This window comes from Solanum verrucosum, unplaced genomic scaffold (genome assembly GCF_900185275.1).
Source record: "Solanum verrucosum unplaced genomic scaffold, falcon-dt-bn FXZP01000276.1, whole genome shotgun sequence".
In the NCBI taxonomy this organism is placed as follows: Eukaryota; Viridiplantae; Streptophyta; class Magnoliopsida; order Solanales; family Solanaceae; genus Solanum; species Solanum verrucosum.
This window is the reverse complement of record NW_026019946.1, coordinates 1,247,197-1,266,711: the sequence shown is the minus strand read 5'-3', so window position 1 is coordinate 1,266,711 and position 19,515 is coordinate 1,247,197. Positions and strand designations below refer to the sequence as shown.

The 19,515-nt window shown below is 31.9% G+C and overlaps 1 protein-coding gene across 2 annotated transcripts; it reads left to right on the top strand.

Moving 5' to 3' along the window:
- The first annotated feature begins 6,348 nt into the window (after nt 1–6,348).
- On the top strand, nt 6,349–12,278 carry LOC125809705 (ankyrin repeat protein SKIP35-like). 2 transcript variants are annotated; one of them, XM_049489311.1, is made up of 3 exons: nt 6,349–7,004; nt 8,162–8,594; nt 11,439–12,278. In XM_049489311.1, exons 1-3 carry the CDS (start codon nt 6,364–6,366, stop codon nt 12,249–12,251), a joined length of 1,887 nt encoding a protein of 628 aa, XP_049345268.1. In that variant the 5' UTR covers nt 6,349–6,363; the 3' UTR covers nt 12,252–12,278. The 2 variants fall into 2 exon arrangements, with proteins under 2 accessions (XP_049345268.1, XP_049345260.1); XM_049489303.1 differs by having other exon boundaries at nt 8,159–8,594.
- Nucleotides 12,279–19,515: the final 7,237 nt, after the last annotated feature.

Below are 19,515 nucleotides of genomic sequence, written 5' to 3'. Positions count from 1 at the left end.
TTAAAATATTTGAATAATTTTTTTATAAAATATTTTAAAACCGCGAGTAGCGTGGTCAAATTCACTAGTTACTAATATATATGAAATCAATATCACAATTCCTTTTCAAAATGTTATTCTTTAGGAATAAAATACAATGACTCAATTCTTCTCAATTTCAATAAACAAAAATCGCTTATAACAACAAATATAGTGTAATCCCATAAAGTGTATACTGACCTAACATTTACCTTAGAGGTAGAACAATTATTGTTGATAGATAAAAATCACATACATAAAGAAATATTAACCTTAGTTGTAAAACTCTTACTATTATCAACTTAATCACACATAAAAGTATATACTATATTTTATTTATTTAATAACTCAGCCAACTATTGATGTCAATAAATCATGTGACAGTACAAAATTATATTATTGAGTTATGTCACTAAGAAGGCGAGATTATTATTCACGACATAACTATTATATCAGTCCCCCATTTTACCTGTTGTGATTAGGTCATAATTTCCGTTGTTGTTAGAATATTTAGGTTCCACCCTCGTTCAATAATATCCCTATTCTAAACCTCACAATGATTCTCCTTTTTCTTGATTTTTAATTATACCATTTTTCTCTATTCAAATCATAATTTTCTTGAAGAAAAATCAATTATTTTCTTTCTTTTCCTTTCTTATTCTTTGTTCAAATACCTTTTTTTGTTCTTAACAATCAATAAAATCAAATTCAACATTAACACATTAAACTCTCCACCCCTGATTGAGAGTAGCTATAAAAATTGAATCTCAAGTCATCAATTAATATACCTTGCAAACTTTAGCTAATGCATAAGATTCTTCTCATATTTTAGAGAATTTAAATTATGAACAAAAATGAAACTGGTAGATAAAGAAAAGTATCAAAGTAACTTTAATGATATTACTGCATCCCACTATAGCCAAATTAGAGTAAATAAATTAGGAACATACCTCATAGAATAGAGTAAATAAATTAGGAGCATACCTTATTCTACGTTCATAATGCAATCATAATATGAATTTCTTACCGAAACATGAAGCTTCAAATACTTACGATAGAAGAGAATAAAAATATAGCTCAAAATTTGAAGATTAGAACTTCGTGCTGATAACGTGTTATAAAATATTAATAATAAATCAATAAGAAAGAAAATAAATAACAAAAGAAGAGAGAGAGAACAGTATAGAGAGAGTAATATGATAAAGAAAAAGGGGAAGAGTAATAATATTCTTTTTCCTATTATTTGTGTCTCATTTACTACAAGTAAAAGACTTATTTATAAGTCTCAAAAGGTAAGTTACTTGGGAATAGATGTTTGCTACGGTGGGTGGGCCCATAAGCCACATGGGCATCCACTATTTCATAACAATTGTTATTGTTGGAGTTCTTGCTTTTAATATAAAATAAATAATATAAGTATAACTATAAATAACATATAGAACATATACTAAATTCAGTGTTGGTGGGAGGGGGATATGATAGTAATTTAATATTCAAGTTAGGGGGTGTCCAAATTCCACTAAACTTCGAACTCATTCAACGACTACAAATCGCACCTGAGTTGTTTAAAGAAGAAGAATAAAAAATTTAGAAAGTTCATAGTTATCAAAGGGTAGTATGAACATGTGTTTATTGTGCCTTATAAAAAAGTCACAACCTTTTAGAAAAATCAAAGGGTGTATGACCAGGTGCTTATTGTATCTTATCAGAAAAGTCACAACCATTTAGAAAAGTCACAACCCTTCAAAAAGGTCACAACTCATTGAAAAAATAACAACCTTTCAATGTAAAAAGTTGTTTGATTTTAATCTAATATAATATAAATGTATTATATATACTAAATAGGGTTTTTTAAGTTGGGATATTATAATAATTTAGCATTGAAGTTAGGGAGTTCATGCTTTTAAGGCAGTATAGATAGATATATTGATTGTATTTTCAACACGCTCCTAACATGCGGGTCTAATTTTTTTATTGTGCCAAGCACGTGAATATTCTTTTTTGATACGGGTGCTGGTGAGATTTAATCTCAAGACCGCTGCCAACTCTGATACTATGTGAAGTGTGTGACCATCTCATCTAAAAACTTAAGTTGTTAGATAGAGCACACTTTTATTAGTTAATTGTATTCTCAACAAGAAGAAGTTTGTGTGATATTGGTTGATAATGACAAGGAGTTAATTACAAAGATGGTTCATTTGCTAAAGTCTTATGACTATAAAGAGGACATTTCTACAAATTATATGTAGAGCTTGTAATCTTTTGTTTTTTGATATAACTAAATTCTATATGATTTTTTTAATAAGAGATTAACCGATATGATGTTTGTTATCTCATTTGTTATTTTAACATTCATTCTTCTAAAAAAAATATTTATATATCTTGTAAATTTTGAATTTCTCTTTTTCCTTGTTGTCATAACACTATTTTTATGCTTGTATTTGTTGTTTTACTAACTAATAAATGAGTTTTGTGCGGTTTAAAGAATCAAATTAGATTCTCCATTTTTGCCTCTTGCTATAAGATTGTCACATACTCAATTAATTTCCACATAAAGATGTATATGATTTTTCAAAAGGTATTAATAATTTTATGTCAATATTTGTGTTGTTGAAGTCTTATCGGATGCGTAACGACCTGTTCCGCCGTTATTCAAAGGGAACCCGTGTGGAACCCTGAAACTTTTTGAATCACGTTGTCAATTTAAATTGGGGTGATAGGATGAAAAAATTCATAATTTTAATTTGATTGGGGTTGACACCAGTCCGCCATAGCGGAAATCCTCCCGCTATGGGCATGCAATCGCTATAGCGAGGCTGAAGTAATTAGACCCTAGACAAATATAAATTTTTTTTATTTTCCTCCCACTTTTCATTAGAAAAATAGACGAAGATTACTCAAGAAAATCCTCACAAGCTGCTCCAATTTTGGGAACAATAGAGGGAAGTGATTTCAGCGCAAGGAGAATCAAAACCCATGAAATTCCGGCCCACATTTGGGAGTTTTCTTATTACCTCTGTAGAAATTCTTCTATTCTACCACTATTTGCTTCCTTACATTCAGCTTGATCCCCCTAACAACGCATGCCACATCTAGAGTCTGAGGATAAATCACATCAGTAAAGTTGCCTAATGAAAAAATCTTTCAACCTTCTAACACCAGCCACCTCATAGCATCTGCAGAGAGATAAGCATTAGTAAGACCATTAGTAGTGGGCCAGTAGACCTTATTCCTGAATTCCTCGTTCATATCCATTTCCTTCAGCTTGGCCTCATAAGTATCGTTTGAGACCTCTGATCCAATAACTAGTTTATATATGTGTGTGTGTGCGCCGGCGTGGCAATTGATCCAATAATAATACATATATGTGTCGTGACACATGATCCAATAATAATACATATATGAGTCGGTGTGACATCCGATCCAATAATAATATATATGTGTGTGTCGGTGTGACGCCCACTCCAATAAATATAGATACAGGTGCCAACATGACATCCTAAACCACAATGAATCACAATCACACATGTATATTCATGTAATCTATTCATTTCATGCTATTGACAACATCTTCGTGTCACATTATATCTTTCCAATTTCTCCAATCATATATCAATGCATGCATGACTAGCCATGCAATTAACAAGCACTATAACATAAACGGAAAACAACAACCATCCAATCATCACCTACCGAGGAAACTTCTTCCTAAATATTTCATGATCACAATAAGATTACCCATAATTACCTTCCCCAAGATAACACCCAATAAATATTATAATGCCAACAATAACTAATCAAGTCCACCATCAACCTAATCAGGACTAACCATACATTCAACTATCTAGACTATGTGTCCGAAGGTTTATGCACGAAATCTTTTGAAAATCTACAAGATATTACATATATAAATACGGATCTAACTACTTAGTTAAGAGAACCTATAGCATATTTGGGCGCCAAGCAACTGCTGAAGGACTATGGATGCAACTTATGACTCCTTGGGGGAGAATCTTGATGAATGTTGATCGGAAATCATAGGGTCTTACCCATCCTTGCACGAAAATCCCTCACCTCCACTCTCGAGCTTAAATTGGCTTAAGGGAGGTTTCAATGTAACCTTGTCTATTTTATCAAAGAAAAGTGGAAAGAAAAATAAAAGCCATCGAGTTTTCTACGGGTGATTTCGTCAATCCTACTTTATAGTGGTCATACAAGCGCAATAGCAGCGTCGCCACAGTGGGAGGCTTCCCCTTCGGCTATGGCGAACTAACGTCAGCCTGAATCAATTCAATTATACTAATTTTATTATGTGCCCCAATTTATAATTTGGCATCAAATTTCAAGAATTTTTTGAGACTCCACACGAGGTGTATTTAAATAACGACAGACTGAATTGTTACACATGTATATAAGTGATGGAGACATCAAGAAATAGATCTCTGCCCCAGAGAACCTTAATATCATGTCATAAACCCTACTACTCTATAAATTAAGTGGTTTTTTCTTAGTAATTATTTGTCTTTTTTATGATGTATTTTTTTTTTTTTTTGTGATAGCTTAGCATTACATAATAGTTGGACTCGGCTCCCTTCCAAAGACAACCATATAATAGCTATCAATGTAGATAGTTAACATTGTTTTTTTCCTTTTGAGAAATAAGAGGTTTGCTCTTATTTGAATTTGCAAATATTATTTTGATATCAACTAAAAAAGTTGTTTTCTCTCTCACACACAATAATTCAAAAGAAATAAGAGAGAAGTATATTATAAGTCTTTCAATTAATTAGTGAGTTTCAAATTTGATCCTCATAATACTTGATTAATTATATTTAATTTTTAATTATTTAAATTATATATATTTAATAATTATTTACTATTAAATCATTTTTTAGTTATTATCAACATATACTTTTTATTCGTAGAAGGGACAAAATTTTCACGTTAATTATTTGAAGTTAAATATATTTGATGAAGTATTTTAAGAATGAAAATAGAAGTCCATTCAATAATTGATGAATCAAAAGTAAAAATTATCTACAAATAAATGAAAAAATGGAGTTTTTAAAGCTTATACGAGTAATTGGATATCTAAAATTCTATAGTTCAATTTCTCACACAAACTCAATTGAAACGGAGTTTAATGCTTCGTTACATAATTTATGTATCACAAAAAGGATGGAATTTTCATGCTTTTCATATTAACATAGACGTTAAGATTATTATTATATTAGCGCATCAAAACAATTCTTTATATGTTAATCTCACTAACAATTACAAGTACTTCTTTAACAATTTGACCAAACCATCTATCAATTATGTATATAGGGAGCAAAACAAAGTAGCATATAGACTTTGCTAAGGAGGGGCTAATCTCAAATTCATCGACACTTGTAATTTTAAAGCAATCTTCTTCTTTTTTTGTCAACACTCTATTGATCAAATATGATTAGACCAAGGAATATCAAACCATAAAATATTTTCACTATCACCCTTTTTGTAACGATTCACTTATGAGTCTCCCTAATTTAGATAATATATTGTTATTATCTAGAAGTCGTTTAAGATGAGGTATAGTATATAATAATCTTAAGATAAAATGTAGAATTATTTTATCTGATCGATCAAATTTCAAAGCTTACGTGAGTTAATCCGAATGGGGTGGATCAATCCATATGGACAACTATAGCCCTTGAAAGAAAAAAGAAAAAAGAAAAAAAAAGAGGAATGGGGAAAAAGCAGATTTGGCAAAGGCAAAATACTCCTTTTGAAGTCCTAACCAGTAGTAACCATCTGTAAGGTAAAGAAGAGGCAAAAGGGTTTCTCTATTTCAGGTCTGTTTCTTCTTCTCCTTCCCTTTTCACTCTATTTTTCTCTTCTGTAAACTGATTCTTCCTATTTTGTTTTCATTTCTCTGTTGAACTTTTGTTTCTGCTATTCTTTATTCTTTAGCTGATGAGTATATGTTGCCTTGTAGGCTTGTTGGTGGATATGCCTCATCCACTATTTATCTGTTAATGGTAAAAGGGGTTTTAGTGTTTGTTTGCTACTATAGGCTATGAAGATGAGTGTGTTGGAATTTGGAATCTGAAATTTGTTGGTTTGCTCTTTACTTGATCGTTAACTTCCATTTTCAACTGGAAAATCAAGTTTCTTTCTGCAGTTTGATCTCTTGTTTGATTGAAATTTTGGGCCTTTTGTGGGTGTGGCAGAAGAAAAAGGGCAAAAAATATTCTGGGTTTTTCTATACTTTGCTTAAATTTTGGGTTTCAATGGATTTTGATGGGAAGAATTGATTGTTGAGGTATTTGGTTAGTTTTGGGTGTTGTGTTGTTAAGGGGAAATATGGAAGAAGATAAGGCAGCTTTTGTTGGGAATAGCATTAGTGAAGAAAAGACTGTGTTTTCAGAAATGGAAGTGGAAACTGCTGACATGGAAATATCTGATCGGAACGATGAGAATGTAGTTTTGCCGTCTGAGAAAGGTGAGGGAAGTAATGGAAATGTTGTATTTTCAAGAGAAGCTCCACTTGTACATAAGGACTTCAGATCATCTGTCGTTGCAGGGGGTTGTAGTTGTGGAGTTAATAAGATTAAATCAGGGATAGCTAACTCTGACTTGGAACTCGGGAAAAGTGAGAAATCAGGTCTTGAAAAGAAGCTTAGCAGACAAAATAGGATTGAGTTGGGGCGCTTGTTCCAGGGTGCTGTGAGTGACCATGATTGGGAGTTGGCTGAGAGTTTGATCCTACTGGCTGATCCCCAGACACTGAATGATGCGCTATGCATTGGTTTGGATTCAATCTGGTTCTTAAGTAATCAAGATGAGTTGTACGGGATAACAGGTTTGATTAAAAAGATCATCGCTAATGGTGCATACGACTTCACTCGGGCTGCACTAAGGACTTCATTTCTTGCTTCGTGTGTTTCTGCTTGCCAGAGTCGAACAATGGGCCTTGCAGATACTGTCACTGTAATGGCACAAAGGTCAGTGCTTTTGCCTTTCCTTGCATCATCTTGAACTTCGTCCTTGAATGCTTAAATGATGGTAGAGAAGGCCTTCGTTTTTCTGTTGAATGTTCTCCCAATCTCTGAAGTATACATGTCTAGTCAAATTAGTAGGATTCCTGTGAAATGCAGCATGCTGATATGAAATCCAAGTCCTTTCACCCGGAACCACAATTTTTTATTCCCAGATATTGCTCAGTTGATGCTATGTGTACAAAGTTGTGAAATAGTTTTTCTTTTATTTCTCCAGTACTAGTATATGTAAGCTCAACCAAAGCATTTGTCTCAGCTTCCAACCATAGGCAGATCCAGGATTTAGAGGTTCCGGGTGCCACATTATTTTGAACATTCACATATTACTATTTACATAGCTGAAATGGGTTACGCATTGGGTTGGTTTGATCTAATTTTGATTAAGTTCAGATTATTCGGGTTTTTTTTCAGTTTATATTAGATAAACTAATCCAATGGGGAGAAGTTGGGACTTTGCCAATGGCACCTAATGCATATTTTGTAATCTAGATGCCACTGAATGTATTTGTATGTTTTTATCTATATGTAATTATGTATACATACTTATACAAAGTTCCGGCTGAGGTTTGCTGGTGGCGAGGCACCCCCTCCCTCCTTCATAGGTCCGCCCCTGCTTCCAACAACCTGTGGGTTTGAGTTATTTAATCTTTATGCTGAAAATTCTCTTTAGACCTTTTGCTAAAGTGTAAGCATGAAGAACCTGCATTTGCTTGTTATTGAAATTAACAAACGAGCTTGCTACATTAGTTGGTTTGTTGCTATTACCCATCGTATGGGCTATTATCTAAAAGGATACATAGATGGCATATTATTTGAAAAGTTTATTCTTCATATATAAGAATATCCTTGGTGATAATTTACAAGGTCAAGTTACAATTTTTTTTTCCTTTTAACAATGGTGGTGCCTCCCATCCACCCAGATACTGGGAGATCTGGAGGCTTAGGTACATGAGAAGTAATCACCTAGTATTGTTTGTCTCTGCTGGAATTTGAACTCTGGTGTCCAGTTACAACTTTTCTCTTTCCATTTCCCTTGATGTCTGGTATTTAAGATGTTTGTGGCACTAAAGTTTTTGCTGGGTATGAACCACCACTCTCAGCAGGTTGCATGAACGACTACAAGAATGCAGCGGAGATGAAGTCTTGAAGGCTGAAGCTGGTGCTAAGGTTCAGAAGTTCACTGAATGGGCTCTTAAATGTATAGGTTTCCATTCCCGCTGCCAAGGAAAGAGAGATACGGTTGGGCATAACTCTGCTGTTGAAATACAATTGCAGTTATCAGCTTTCAAAACTTTCCTGGATCTTGCTGGGAACCACCTTACTGGGAAGGCCTTTACAGAAGCATTTGATGCAGCTTGCTTTCCGCTCACACTATTCTCTAGTTCATTTGATACTTGCTGGGCATCAGGAATTTCAGCTACTGCAATCCAAGGATTGCTCGGCATGTTGGTGGATGGGGGTGCAGACAATGTCAATCAGTGCTTTCTTGAAGCATCGCGTTTTGGGAGCACAGAGCTGGTCCGCATTCTTTTGCAGGTATATTGATGGATATTTTGGAGTTTAATGTTTTCACTTTTACGTTTCGAAGCACGCATCTACCCCCTTTTCAGATTTGTACTTTCTAAATGTTCTTCTTGGTGACTGCCTTTGTAAATTTTATATTGGTATTTCACCTGTCATGGATGTTCTATTTGCTTCTTCTTTTTCTGTCTTTCTCTCACCCTTAGTTTTTGGGTTAGGCTTATAAAGCACTGTTAGTGTTTTCTACATGTTCCAATTTCACTTTGATAAGTAGATAAAAAAGTAAATAAATAAAAGAAAACACAGATATACCTTTAAATAATAAACAAAATCTCAACAAGAAATTGCTTATGAAGGATCTTGTTTTACTTCCCCTCAGTGCAGTTAGATGCCCGAGACTGTGTAGCTCGCTGGAATACTTAGTTAGGTTGAAACTACTTTAGGTCGTGCCACTTATTTGTAAAGCAAAAAAAAAGAGGCTTTTGGTAAACAATTGGATAGCAAAGGGAACTCAATAAACAACAAGGATCCGACTATAAAGAAAAATACAAGCAACAATGAAAACGAAGTAAAACATACAACCAAGAAAAGGAATCCAACATCAAGTGTTCTAACAATATGGGCACCACCAGATAACCAACACAAAGAAACAGAAGGAGAAAAAGAGAGTGCTGACCACAAGGCTCCTCAAGGATACCAGGGAGGACTAGTACAAGATCTTGGAACGAACAATAGAGAAAATAACAGCTCACAAAAGGAGGATAAGGTAGAAACGCAAAACGATGCGAGTACTCAAGAACCGAACCCATTGCAGATTATTATCCCAGACACATCTCTTAGTGAGGCACCAGAATAGAGGACATGCCAATTGAGAAGAAACAACATAGAAGAGATACTAGGGGAAGATGAACACATGGAAGAGAACATAGATCATATAAGCAAAGAAGGAGACCTCTCACCCAGGCAGATTGACAACCTAAGAGTGGAACCAAAAGAGGAAAAACAAGCAATCGATCCCTTCCTTTGGAGGTTAAAACAAGGAGGAATAAAGATAAACCACCCCAGATTGATTAAATGATTGACACCTTACTTTCATAGAACATATGATCTGCTAATTCTTAGAATTCCTTTGAGAGATTAATGGAACTTAACAGAAGACATCACTACCCTTACATAGCTCTTACGGAACCTTCCAAGGACCACATGAGTTAGAACAATACAAAAGGAGACTGGGAATACAGAATGTATTGCAAACTGTTCCTCAAAGATTTGGATTTTCTGGAATGGTGAATGGGAAGGTCAAGTGCTTACTGACATTATTCAACAACTCACTTTGAAATTCAGATGCAAGGCTGGTAATCAAGAAATTATGATCTCAGCTCTATATACTAGGTGCAATGCTCTAGAAAGACTGGAACTGTGGGAGGACTTGAACACGTTTCTTATGCAAATCAGATTCCCTGAATAATTGGAGGAGATTTCAATGTTATCCTACGTGATGAAGAGAAGTTGGGAGGTCTCCCTTTCACACATCATGAAGCAACACATTTTCCTCAATGCATCAATAATTGTGCTATCTCTGAATTTAAATTCACAGGGAGTAAATACACATGGTGGAATGGCAGAATACAAAATGAATGCATCTTCAAAAGATTAGACAGAGTTTTTGGTAATCAGAAGTTCATGGAGGTTTTTCCGGTCAATGAGGTTCAACATATGGTAAGACGAGGATTAGACCATGCTCCTCTACATGTGATATGCAATGCATTACAAGAACCAGTCATCAAGCCCTTCAAATTTCTCAATAGCTGGACCAAGCACAATCATTTCAGAAGCATACTGAAAGACAATGGGAGGAATGACTTTGTTGGTAATCCTTTCACTGAGTTTCAGGCCAAATTGAAAAGGGTGAAAGGAGCCCTCGCATGATACAGTGAAGAGAGTTTTGGCAATGTTTTTCAGCAAATAGCCACTCTAGAAGATGTAATAAATGTTAAAGAGATTCAGTTATATCCTACAGAGGCTAGCAGGGATGCTCTTAACAGAACTGAAAAGATATTTGCACTTAGAGGAGTACAGGTTTGTAGATGGGAACAGGAATACCAAATTCTTTCATTCCTATGTGAAAGGTAGGAAGAAAAAGCTTCACATCTAAGAGAATCAGACAAGCGAAGGAGACGAGAGAAGAAGGATGCGAGACACTCACACGTAACAGATCAATTGCATTCCACCCCTGCTAGGAAAACACGGATCTATTGGTAAACCCACACATCATACAAGAGAAGAAGGATGCGAGACTCTCACACGTAACAGATCAACTGATACCCATTATGGCAACCCTCCGTAGACTCCTGGGTATACACAACAATCTCATCCACTGGATTACACATCTGGACGGGCAAAACAGAGAGCAGAAGTTAACTTCAAACCAGGACCACAAAAACGAAGGGAAAAAAAGAAGAGAAAGGTAAATTTCTCACTTCTGCAAGCTGAAAACTAGCAGCAAACACCAAAGAGGACCACACGTGTTGATCACGCAGAGATTTAGGAGAACCAAACCACTGCTGTGGAACCTCTTCATGTTCATTATCTTCAGAGCTCAGTGGAAGCGGCAGTGGAAAACAATGAGTTTCCTTTTGGAAATTCTTCCAATATAGATATAGAAATAGAGGTGAATTGGACTAGTGGGTCCATTTTGTTTTGTTTCCTACTTTCTGTCGTTACTTCCTTTCTGGACCCATTTGGGCTCGGATTTTTTGTGCATGTTTTCTAATTGTCAATAAAATCGAGCTCGCGGCTCAAATTGCTTTAAAAAGAAGTCTGGCATTCTCATCTTTGGTTGTTTTGGTTCTCTTGTAGATTGCTCAAAGGAACAGCTTGGATGTTGATGTTGAACTGGCTTTGGGATTTGCTTCCCATTACAGTAAAATTGGAACCATGGAATGTTTAGTGGAAGAGGGGAATGCAATGTCTTTCTTGGGCCCTCTGATGAGAGCTGCTGAGAGAGGATGCATGCAGGTTGTTGAGTGGTTTGTCAAAAGGGGATGCAGGGACATGGAACTATGCCTGGCCCTTACAGCTGCGACCTCCAGTAGTCAGGTTGAAGTTGCTGCGTATCTCCTTCCTCACGTTCCTAAGCATGTTCTTGCTGCCCTCAGCATCGAGATTCTTAAGGCTGCTGGTGAGAGAAGCAGTGGGTCTCTTGATGGGGTAGCATTTCTTCTGCATTCAGACTTCCTCGGTGATCCTGTTGCCACTTATGCTGTTGCCGACAGTATAGCTAAGTCTGATGATGATGCTGTTGCTCCTGGTCTGAGGAGTTTCCTTCGGGAACATTGGTCGGAAGCTGCCTTCTCAGATGGACTGCGGCAAGGAAAAGAACACTACTTAAACTTTGTGCGTATTGTAAACTGTGGTGAATCTCCTATCTGTTTGAAGGATCTTCCTGGGCCCTTGAGGGTAGCAATAGCATACCTGCCACTGTATAGAGAAAGTGTCAAGGCAGGGGGGTGTTGCTTGTTATCTCAAAGACTTAGAGGACAGCTTGTGGAAGCAGCCAAAAGGCTTGGTGGTGTAGTACTGGAAGAGGCAAACCAAGGAAAAGAATTAGTGGCTGTCTTGGAGCATCATCTTCCTCCATTTTTGCTAAATGCATCAAGTGCTGCTTATTAGAAGCTCTGAAATTTTCACCCCCCCCCCTATCTCCCTTCACAAGTATAATAACACATAGTTGGGTTGAAAGTGAGGAAGAAACCTCCAAGGTTGATCAATTTTCTTACTGAACAAGTAGGTCGGCTTATAGTTACATGTCTGCGCGGAGTCTGGAAAGATGCATACTTAAATGTGTTGATTTTATGTAACTACATTCAGAAGGGCTAGTAACTTAAATGTTCATTGTATATTGGTTGGTGCCCTGCTGTTTTTTTTTCATCTTGTCCTTGGTGATCTTGTTTGAAGAGTCGATTACATGGACATGGATGTAGAAAAGGAATTCATCAAACAGTAGACATTTAGTTACAAATGTGTTTTTACTTGAATAAGATGAAAAATAAAAGGTTACTTGAGAGCTCTCATAATGTGTGGGATTTGGAGAAGTGAATTATGTTGAAAGTATTGTTTACAGTTTTATATTGAAAAATTGTGCATAAAACAAATACATAAAATACTTAGAGGTGATGAGACAATTGATCCAAGGAACCAGTCCAATTGGTTAGGTGCATAAATGGTGCAGTATTAGCTAAGAGTCTGTATGACAATGTTGTTAGGAGGCTTGAAATTTTATTTTTACACTTTTGTTAAAAAATTACATGGTTGACAAATCAGTAAAAATGTTTTTAAATAGAAGTAGAAGTAGTTTTTCTTGTTGTTGGAAGAAGCTAAAAAAATTTGCCTCTTAAAAAAAAAGTAGAAGCAGAAACAAATTATTTTTTTCTCAAGACTAAAACATTCCTTTCATATATACATATTTACCAATATATTTATTTTATATTTTTATATAATGAATTTATATTTTATTTTATGTTTATATTTATATTTTATTATTTTATATATTACATATTATTTTAAGTATAATTTTACAGAACTAAGAAAAAAGATAATAACAATATTTTTATAAGGTTAGAAAAAAAATAACAATTAAGGATTTCAACCCTCTAAAAAAGGTATATTATTGATAGAAAATTTAAATATGTACATTTCAATTTAATAAAAATAAAAGTTTAATTGATTTGTTTATAATAGATATTTAAAATAGTTTCTCCCTATAAAATAATTTTAATATTAAAAGTACATTAATAGTTGTCATTTTTCGTAATTTGACTCTCAAAAACACTTTTTAAAAAAGATTAGTCAAACACAATTTGCTTATGAAAAACATTTTTCAAATAAATAAACCAAACACAATTGCTTTCTTTCAAAAACACTTTTCTAAAAGCCATTTTTAAAAATTGTTTTTATAAATAAAGTCGTTTTTAACCCCCAAAGTGGTTGAGCTAGAGTTGCATAAATGGTGCAACATTGCTAACGCTTTCTTTTCTCATAAGAAAATGTATCTTGCTCTTGGCAAAAATTAATAAATGAGTTTGAATATTTGGTTTTTCCATGTCCCATATCCTCACAAAATTTGTAACTCAAATATGAATTAATTTATTTGACTAATGAATATAAATTATTCACTTAATTTTTTTATATTGGTCAAATATATATTTTTAAGGCTAATAACTCACAAGGATAAAATTAAAAAAATATTATAATTTATACATTGATTTTATGAAATGACAAATATTTATAGTAAAAATGGCATATAAAAAAGAAAGGAGGGAGCAAGTCTTTTTGGATTTTTTCTTGTCTTTAGAAAATAAAAAATGCATATATTAAAGACTCATATAATATTTGTAAATCGGAGAGTGCTCTGATAAAAAAAAAAATTGAGTCTTAAAGATAAATTGTATTAAATGGTGCAAGTTAAAGCTAGTAACATCTCATCAAATTATTATTTCTTATGGTTTACGATTTATTACAATTATCTTCGTTACTTTTATTTTTATTATAACAACATATTTATTGTTAATTTTTAAAAATTGCAATAAAATTAATTAAACTTCCACTCTTATGCTTAATTATTAACTTTTCATTAGAATAAACTTTTTTATTCCGGCTAATTTTACATTTTACATACTCCCTTGGTCCACAATTGTTTAGCAGGTATACTAAAAATAGATGCCAAGATTAATTGTCAATTTAAACAATCAAGAAATAATTAGTCACTTTTTTCCAATTCTGCCCTTAATGATTGTGTAGTTCAATTGAAAAATTATATGGACTTTTGATATTCTTGATATAGTAGGATTATATTAATCAAATTACACTTTTGTATTAAATTTTCATTGAGGGATGTGCATTACCTTACCTGACAAACAATTATGGACGGAGGGAGTATATAAAAAATAATCTAGAGTTAAGAACAAAAATACACTAGATCAATTACAATCAAGCATCCAGATTTGTCCTCAATTATAGAATTGGAGCCTCGACTAATCTCGAATTCTCAATGTCCATCTATCGCAAAGTAACTTTACATACTCAAAATTCAAACTCAAAACAACAGCTTAACATCAATGTTTATGTTGTTGATTTGCCTTTGTTACAAATATAGAGATCAAAATAAAAGAGAAAACACTAAATTTACTGTAATACACATTTAATTTCTCTGACATTACATTGCTCAAAAGTACTATGATAAAACAAGAGATGTAAATAAAGAAATCTAGATTTGCTTGTTAGGTAAACAAATAAGAAATCAAAGAAAGTAATTACCCCTAAATTATTTTATCATACATATTTATAAGAAACATTTTTGATATTAGAAGGCATAAAAGCCAAGAACAAAAGAAGTGATAGAATAAAAATGGGAAGTAATAGAAGCATAAATGGTGGTGGTGGTAATGGTGGAAGAATCAAAGGCAACAGCAACAATGATGCTGATAGACAAATTAGCAGAAGAAATGACTCCAAACTGAAATAACTAATTGAAAACACTTTTTTCCCATTTGCTGATCTTCTAGAATTATTCATCATATACTGATTGTTCATAAACACTTTTGTTGTTGTTGATGACGCTCTCAATTTAACTTCTGATCTTTCACTTACATCCATTTTTAGGGCTTTTTTTTCTTCTGAATCTCTCAATTGGGGATTGTTGAAGATATGGTTTGGGTTGATTTTTGGGGAGAAGAAAAAGAGAAGAATAGTTTTTGTATTGATTTAATTTAAAAAGTTAGTCTATGTTTATATATATGGTTAATTATGTTGAGAAAGTAATGGATTCAATGTATTTGGGTTATGAAGGTGGGGACAAGTTGATGTTTTTTAGAAAAACAAAATTAGGGGATGTCTCCCAAGGTTCTTCACCCCTGGCCCTTGCCCTGACTATGCCCATTCCACATTCTTCTTTTATTTTATTTTATTTTATTTATTTTTTCTCTCTCTCTCCCATCAAATACTCCCTTTCCTTTTGTGGGATATGTGTTTCGAATTTTGAGATTCAATTTTTTTTATGGGTATTCTAGATGAATCCCTTTTGTGTTTATTTAATTAGGGAAGGATAACTTTTTTTTTATTCATACTTTCCCGGTTTAATAATAGTTGTCTATTTTATGAAATTAATAGATAATTTTACACTTAATTCTTAATTTATTCTTATCATTTTTCTGTTACATTTTTTAAAGGCATTATATTTATTATATTTAGATGGTGATATAGTAAAATTAACCTTTCTTAAGAAGTGTATAAATTCAATAGTGGACAAGTATTGTTGGACATATGAAATAACTTTTTTTAAAATATTTTAAAATTATTAATTATTGTAATTTACTTATTTTTATTTTTATTTTTATGTAGTTTTCAAATATATATATATATGGAAAAAAAATCAATAAATTTGAAGATTTTATGTTTAAATTTATGATTAAATTTAAATTATTTTAACTTTTTAAATTCGGTGAGATAAAATTTTTGTTTTATGACTTGAATTGAGGATTTTTTAGAAACAACTTCTCTCCTATTTGATGTAAGAATAAGGTTTACATGTACTTTATCTTTCTCAAATTTCATTTTGCGGAATTTTTATTAGGTATGGTGGTGATGTGGTTTTTATGAGTTTTAATGCATATTCCTTGCGTTTTATTTCACATGTAATTATTCTTTTACTAGTATGTTTTGAATAGAATGATTCTTCCTTCATTTTAAAGTAAAATGATTTCTGATATTTTTTTGTAGATCCAAAATAAAATTTTCAAAGTTTAAAAATGTCTTAATTTTTTTTCTTTTAACTTACTTAAGGAATATATCATATCTTAATTTTCTTTTATTAAATTTAAATGTAAAGATATTTTTATTTAGATGTCATATTTTATTTTTAATAATTATTTCCTTAGTTTACTTTTACGTGTCACATTTGAATTTGACACATCCATTAAGATCACAATGATTAATATAACTATTTTATCACACTATTCCTATTAATTGATGTTTAGTAGGCATTTGGACATGCAATGTGGAATCACGATATGAAATTAACATTTGGAGATAGCATTTTATGTTGATTCCATCTCATGATTTCATATCATGTGATGAAATTCCAAATTCTCCAAAAAAACAAGATTTAGAAATTTCAAATCATGATTTCGAATTTTTCAAATACAAAAATTGACTCACAAGTTTATATTTTGTAGAAAAAACCCACATATATTTCTACTAGCCATTTATTTCATATGTAAATAAAATTTATAATTACGTCAAATCAATTTCTACTTTACGGTTTATATTCACTAAATTCATTATTTTTTATCAAATATATTTACCAACCAAATTGACCAACACATGGCAGAAAGAAACAATGTTGGTTCATTTTCTCAGTCATGTGAATGAGAAATGCAAGTTCAACGTAAGAAAATTGTGCGTACTCTGTGGGAGAATTATATTAAAGACTAGTACACCACAACTTGATCAATAAATATTGTATTATTTAAGAATGTCTTTGCGATATATTGTGAATTTATAAACTTATGTTTATTTGATAAGATTGTATAAAAAATTGAGACAATTTTAATAATTTTACAACTTAGGATTTTGTTATGTTAATGAGAAAACAATACAACATAAAAAGTTCAAATCGCATGTCCACACAAAACTTCAACTTCATCTCATGATTTTATATCGCATGACCAAACAGACCCTTAGTATTATATCTTGAAAAATAATTTTGAAATAAGAAATTAGTGCTAAGGCTTTTTTTTTTTAAATGTTAAAAGTATAAACAAGTAAAATTAAAAATTTGTTTTTAAAATATTAGACAAGTAAAACTAAACAAAGAAATTAATTTTGTTGACTATATAAATATAATAACATGTCTAAGGATCTATTTGGATTGACTTTTGATTTCTGACTTTTGCTTATTGTCATCATTTTAGCTTAAAACCAAAAATTTATCAACACATTTTGATTTATCCAAACACTCCAATAGTGCTTAAAAATTATTTTGACCTTAAAACAATTAGAATAAGTCAATCTAAAGACACTCTAAAATTTTAAGTTTCAAATTTTTTATAGTCATTTAAATAATGATATATTTAAAATTCTTCCTTTTTTCAAGCTTTGCACCTGATTAAATATCATCATATAAATTAAAATAATTTTATTTTAATTTATTTATTGATTTAAATATTACTCAAATTAAAGTTTGGGGTAGGTTAATTTTCTTGGAGGGAAGATACTATTGAAAAAGAAGAAATTGAAGTAGCATTAGTCATTGGTCAACCGCAGCGTCTGCTTACTATATATTATATTTATTTTGGCTTTTATACTTTTCACGTTTATTGCATGCGACGCCGCATTTGGCTAATAAAATTCCTCCTTCAACTATTAAAGTATATTCAATTTCTTGGGAAACTTCATGTTATTAAAAATGAAATAATCACTAGGAATTGCATTCATTTTTTTTTGGACCCTACTTATTGATACGATCAGCATACAATTAACTAATAAAAAAATATTTTTTAACCGATTAGACTTTTAGATGAGATAATCACACACTTCAACATGGTGCAATGAGTTATATAGTTAACATGCGTGAATATGTTAGTCTCTCTGTTCTAATTTATATGATTTATTTTTCACGTTAATCAATTTTAAAAAGAATGATATATTTATATATGTGGTAACAATTTTACTTTAAAGTGCTCATCTTTCGCTTAATGAAACGAATTCTAGCTACACAAATATTTATGACTTATTTTTAAACCATAAGTTTCAAAAAAAGAAAAATTTTCTTAAGCTTCGTGTCAAGTCAAACTAACTCATATAAATTGAGATGGATGGAATGGATGGAGTAGTGGTTTATTTAAATTAATTTCCATCCATTAATTTAGTGTTTTACTATATGTTGTGACGTGTATGAACTTGAATTTGTAATAAAAGTAGATATTTTATTAGCCAAAATATATGTAGTGATGAATTTTGACTTCTTTTTGAAATGACTATAGTATTTTATTTCCACTATCCGTATAAGTAAGTCAGTTCATTTGAAGTTTATAAATATTTAGGTTCTTGACGTACATTGTTAAGTTGTGATTTTGTTAATTCAGATTTTTTAGATTCATGTTCAACAATTTGATAATTTGAAATTTGCATATTATTTAGATTAATTTTGATTCAACATTGAAAATTCAATATTGCTAAGAATTGTAAAATAATTATATGAATTTCATAACCATAATTCAATAATTACAAAAAAAATCATAACTTTAAGGGTGTTCTTCGATTATAATTTTAAAATAAGTAACCACTACATATATAATTATTGAATTGGTTGTATTTGAGACATGCATCATGGCAACGTGAGCTAATACTTGTATTTGGTTTTTATTAGTTTGGTCCACAAATTTGACATAATATATATATATATGGAATTTTGGGAACAAAAAGGCATGATGAACACGTGAGACTAATAATATTTTGTTGCTTCTAAATCTCTTAAATTGGATTGCTGAACTAATCTATTTTTTCTTCTAAACCAAATATTAATGATGAGTTTGAGTAAAAATATATCACACCTTAATTAAACTGTATATATATAGATAATTTAATAAGATGATTTTTTACGAACCATTGTTCTCGATTTAAATATAAGAGGTTACATGCATATATTGGATAAATCGAGATCGTGTTAGTGCAAAAAATTTTAAAAAATTTGCTCGGATATAACAACACTGTTATTAGGTGATCTCTAAAAGTACAAAAGAAATTGTAAATTTTATAAATGACATTCCATCTTGATTGTTTTTGCTGTTCGCTAATACAACTCATTTTCATCTTTGTCCCCACTTTTATAGTCTCAATCTCTACGAACTTTTTAGTTGTCTAGAGAATATATAAATAT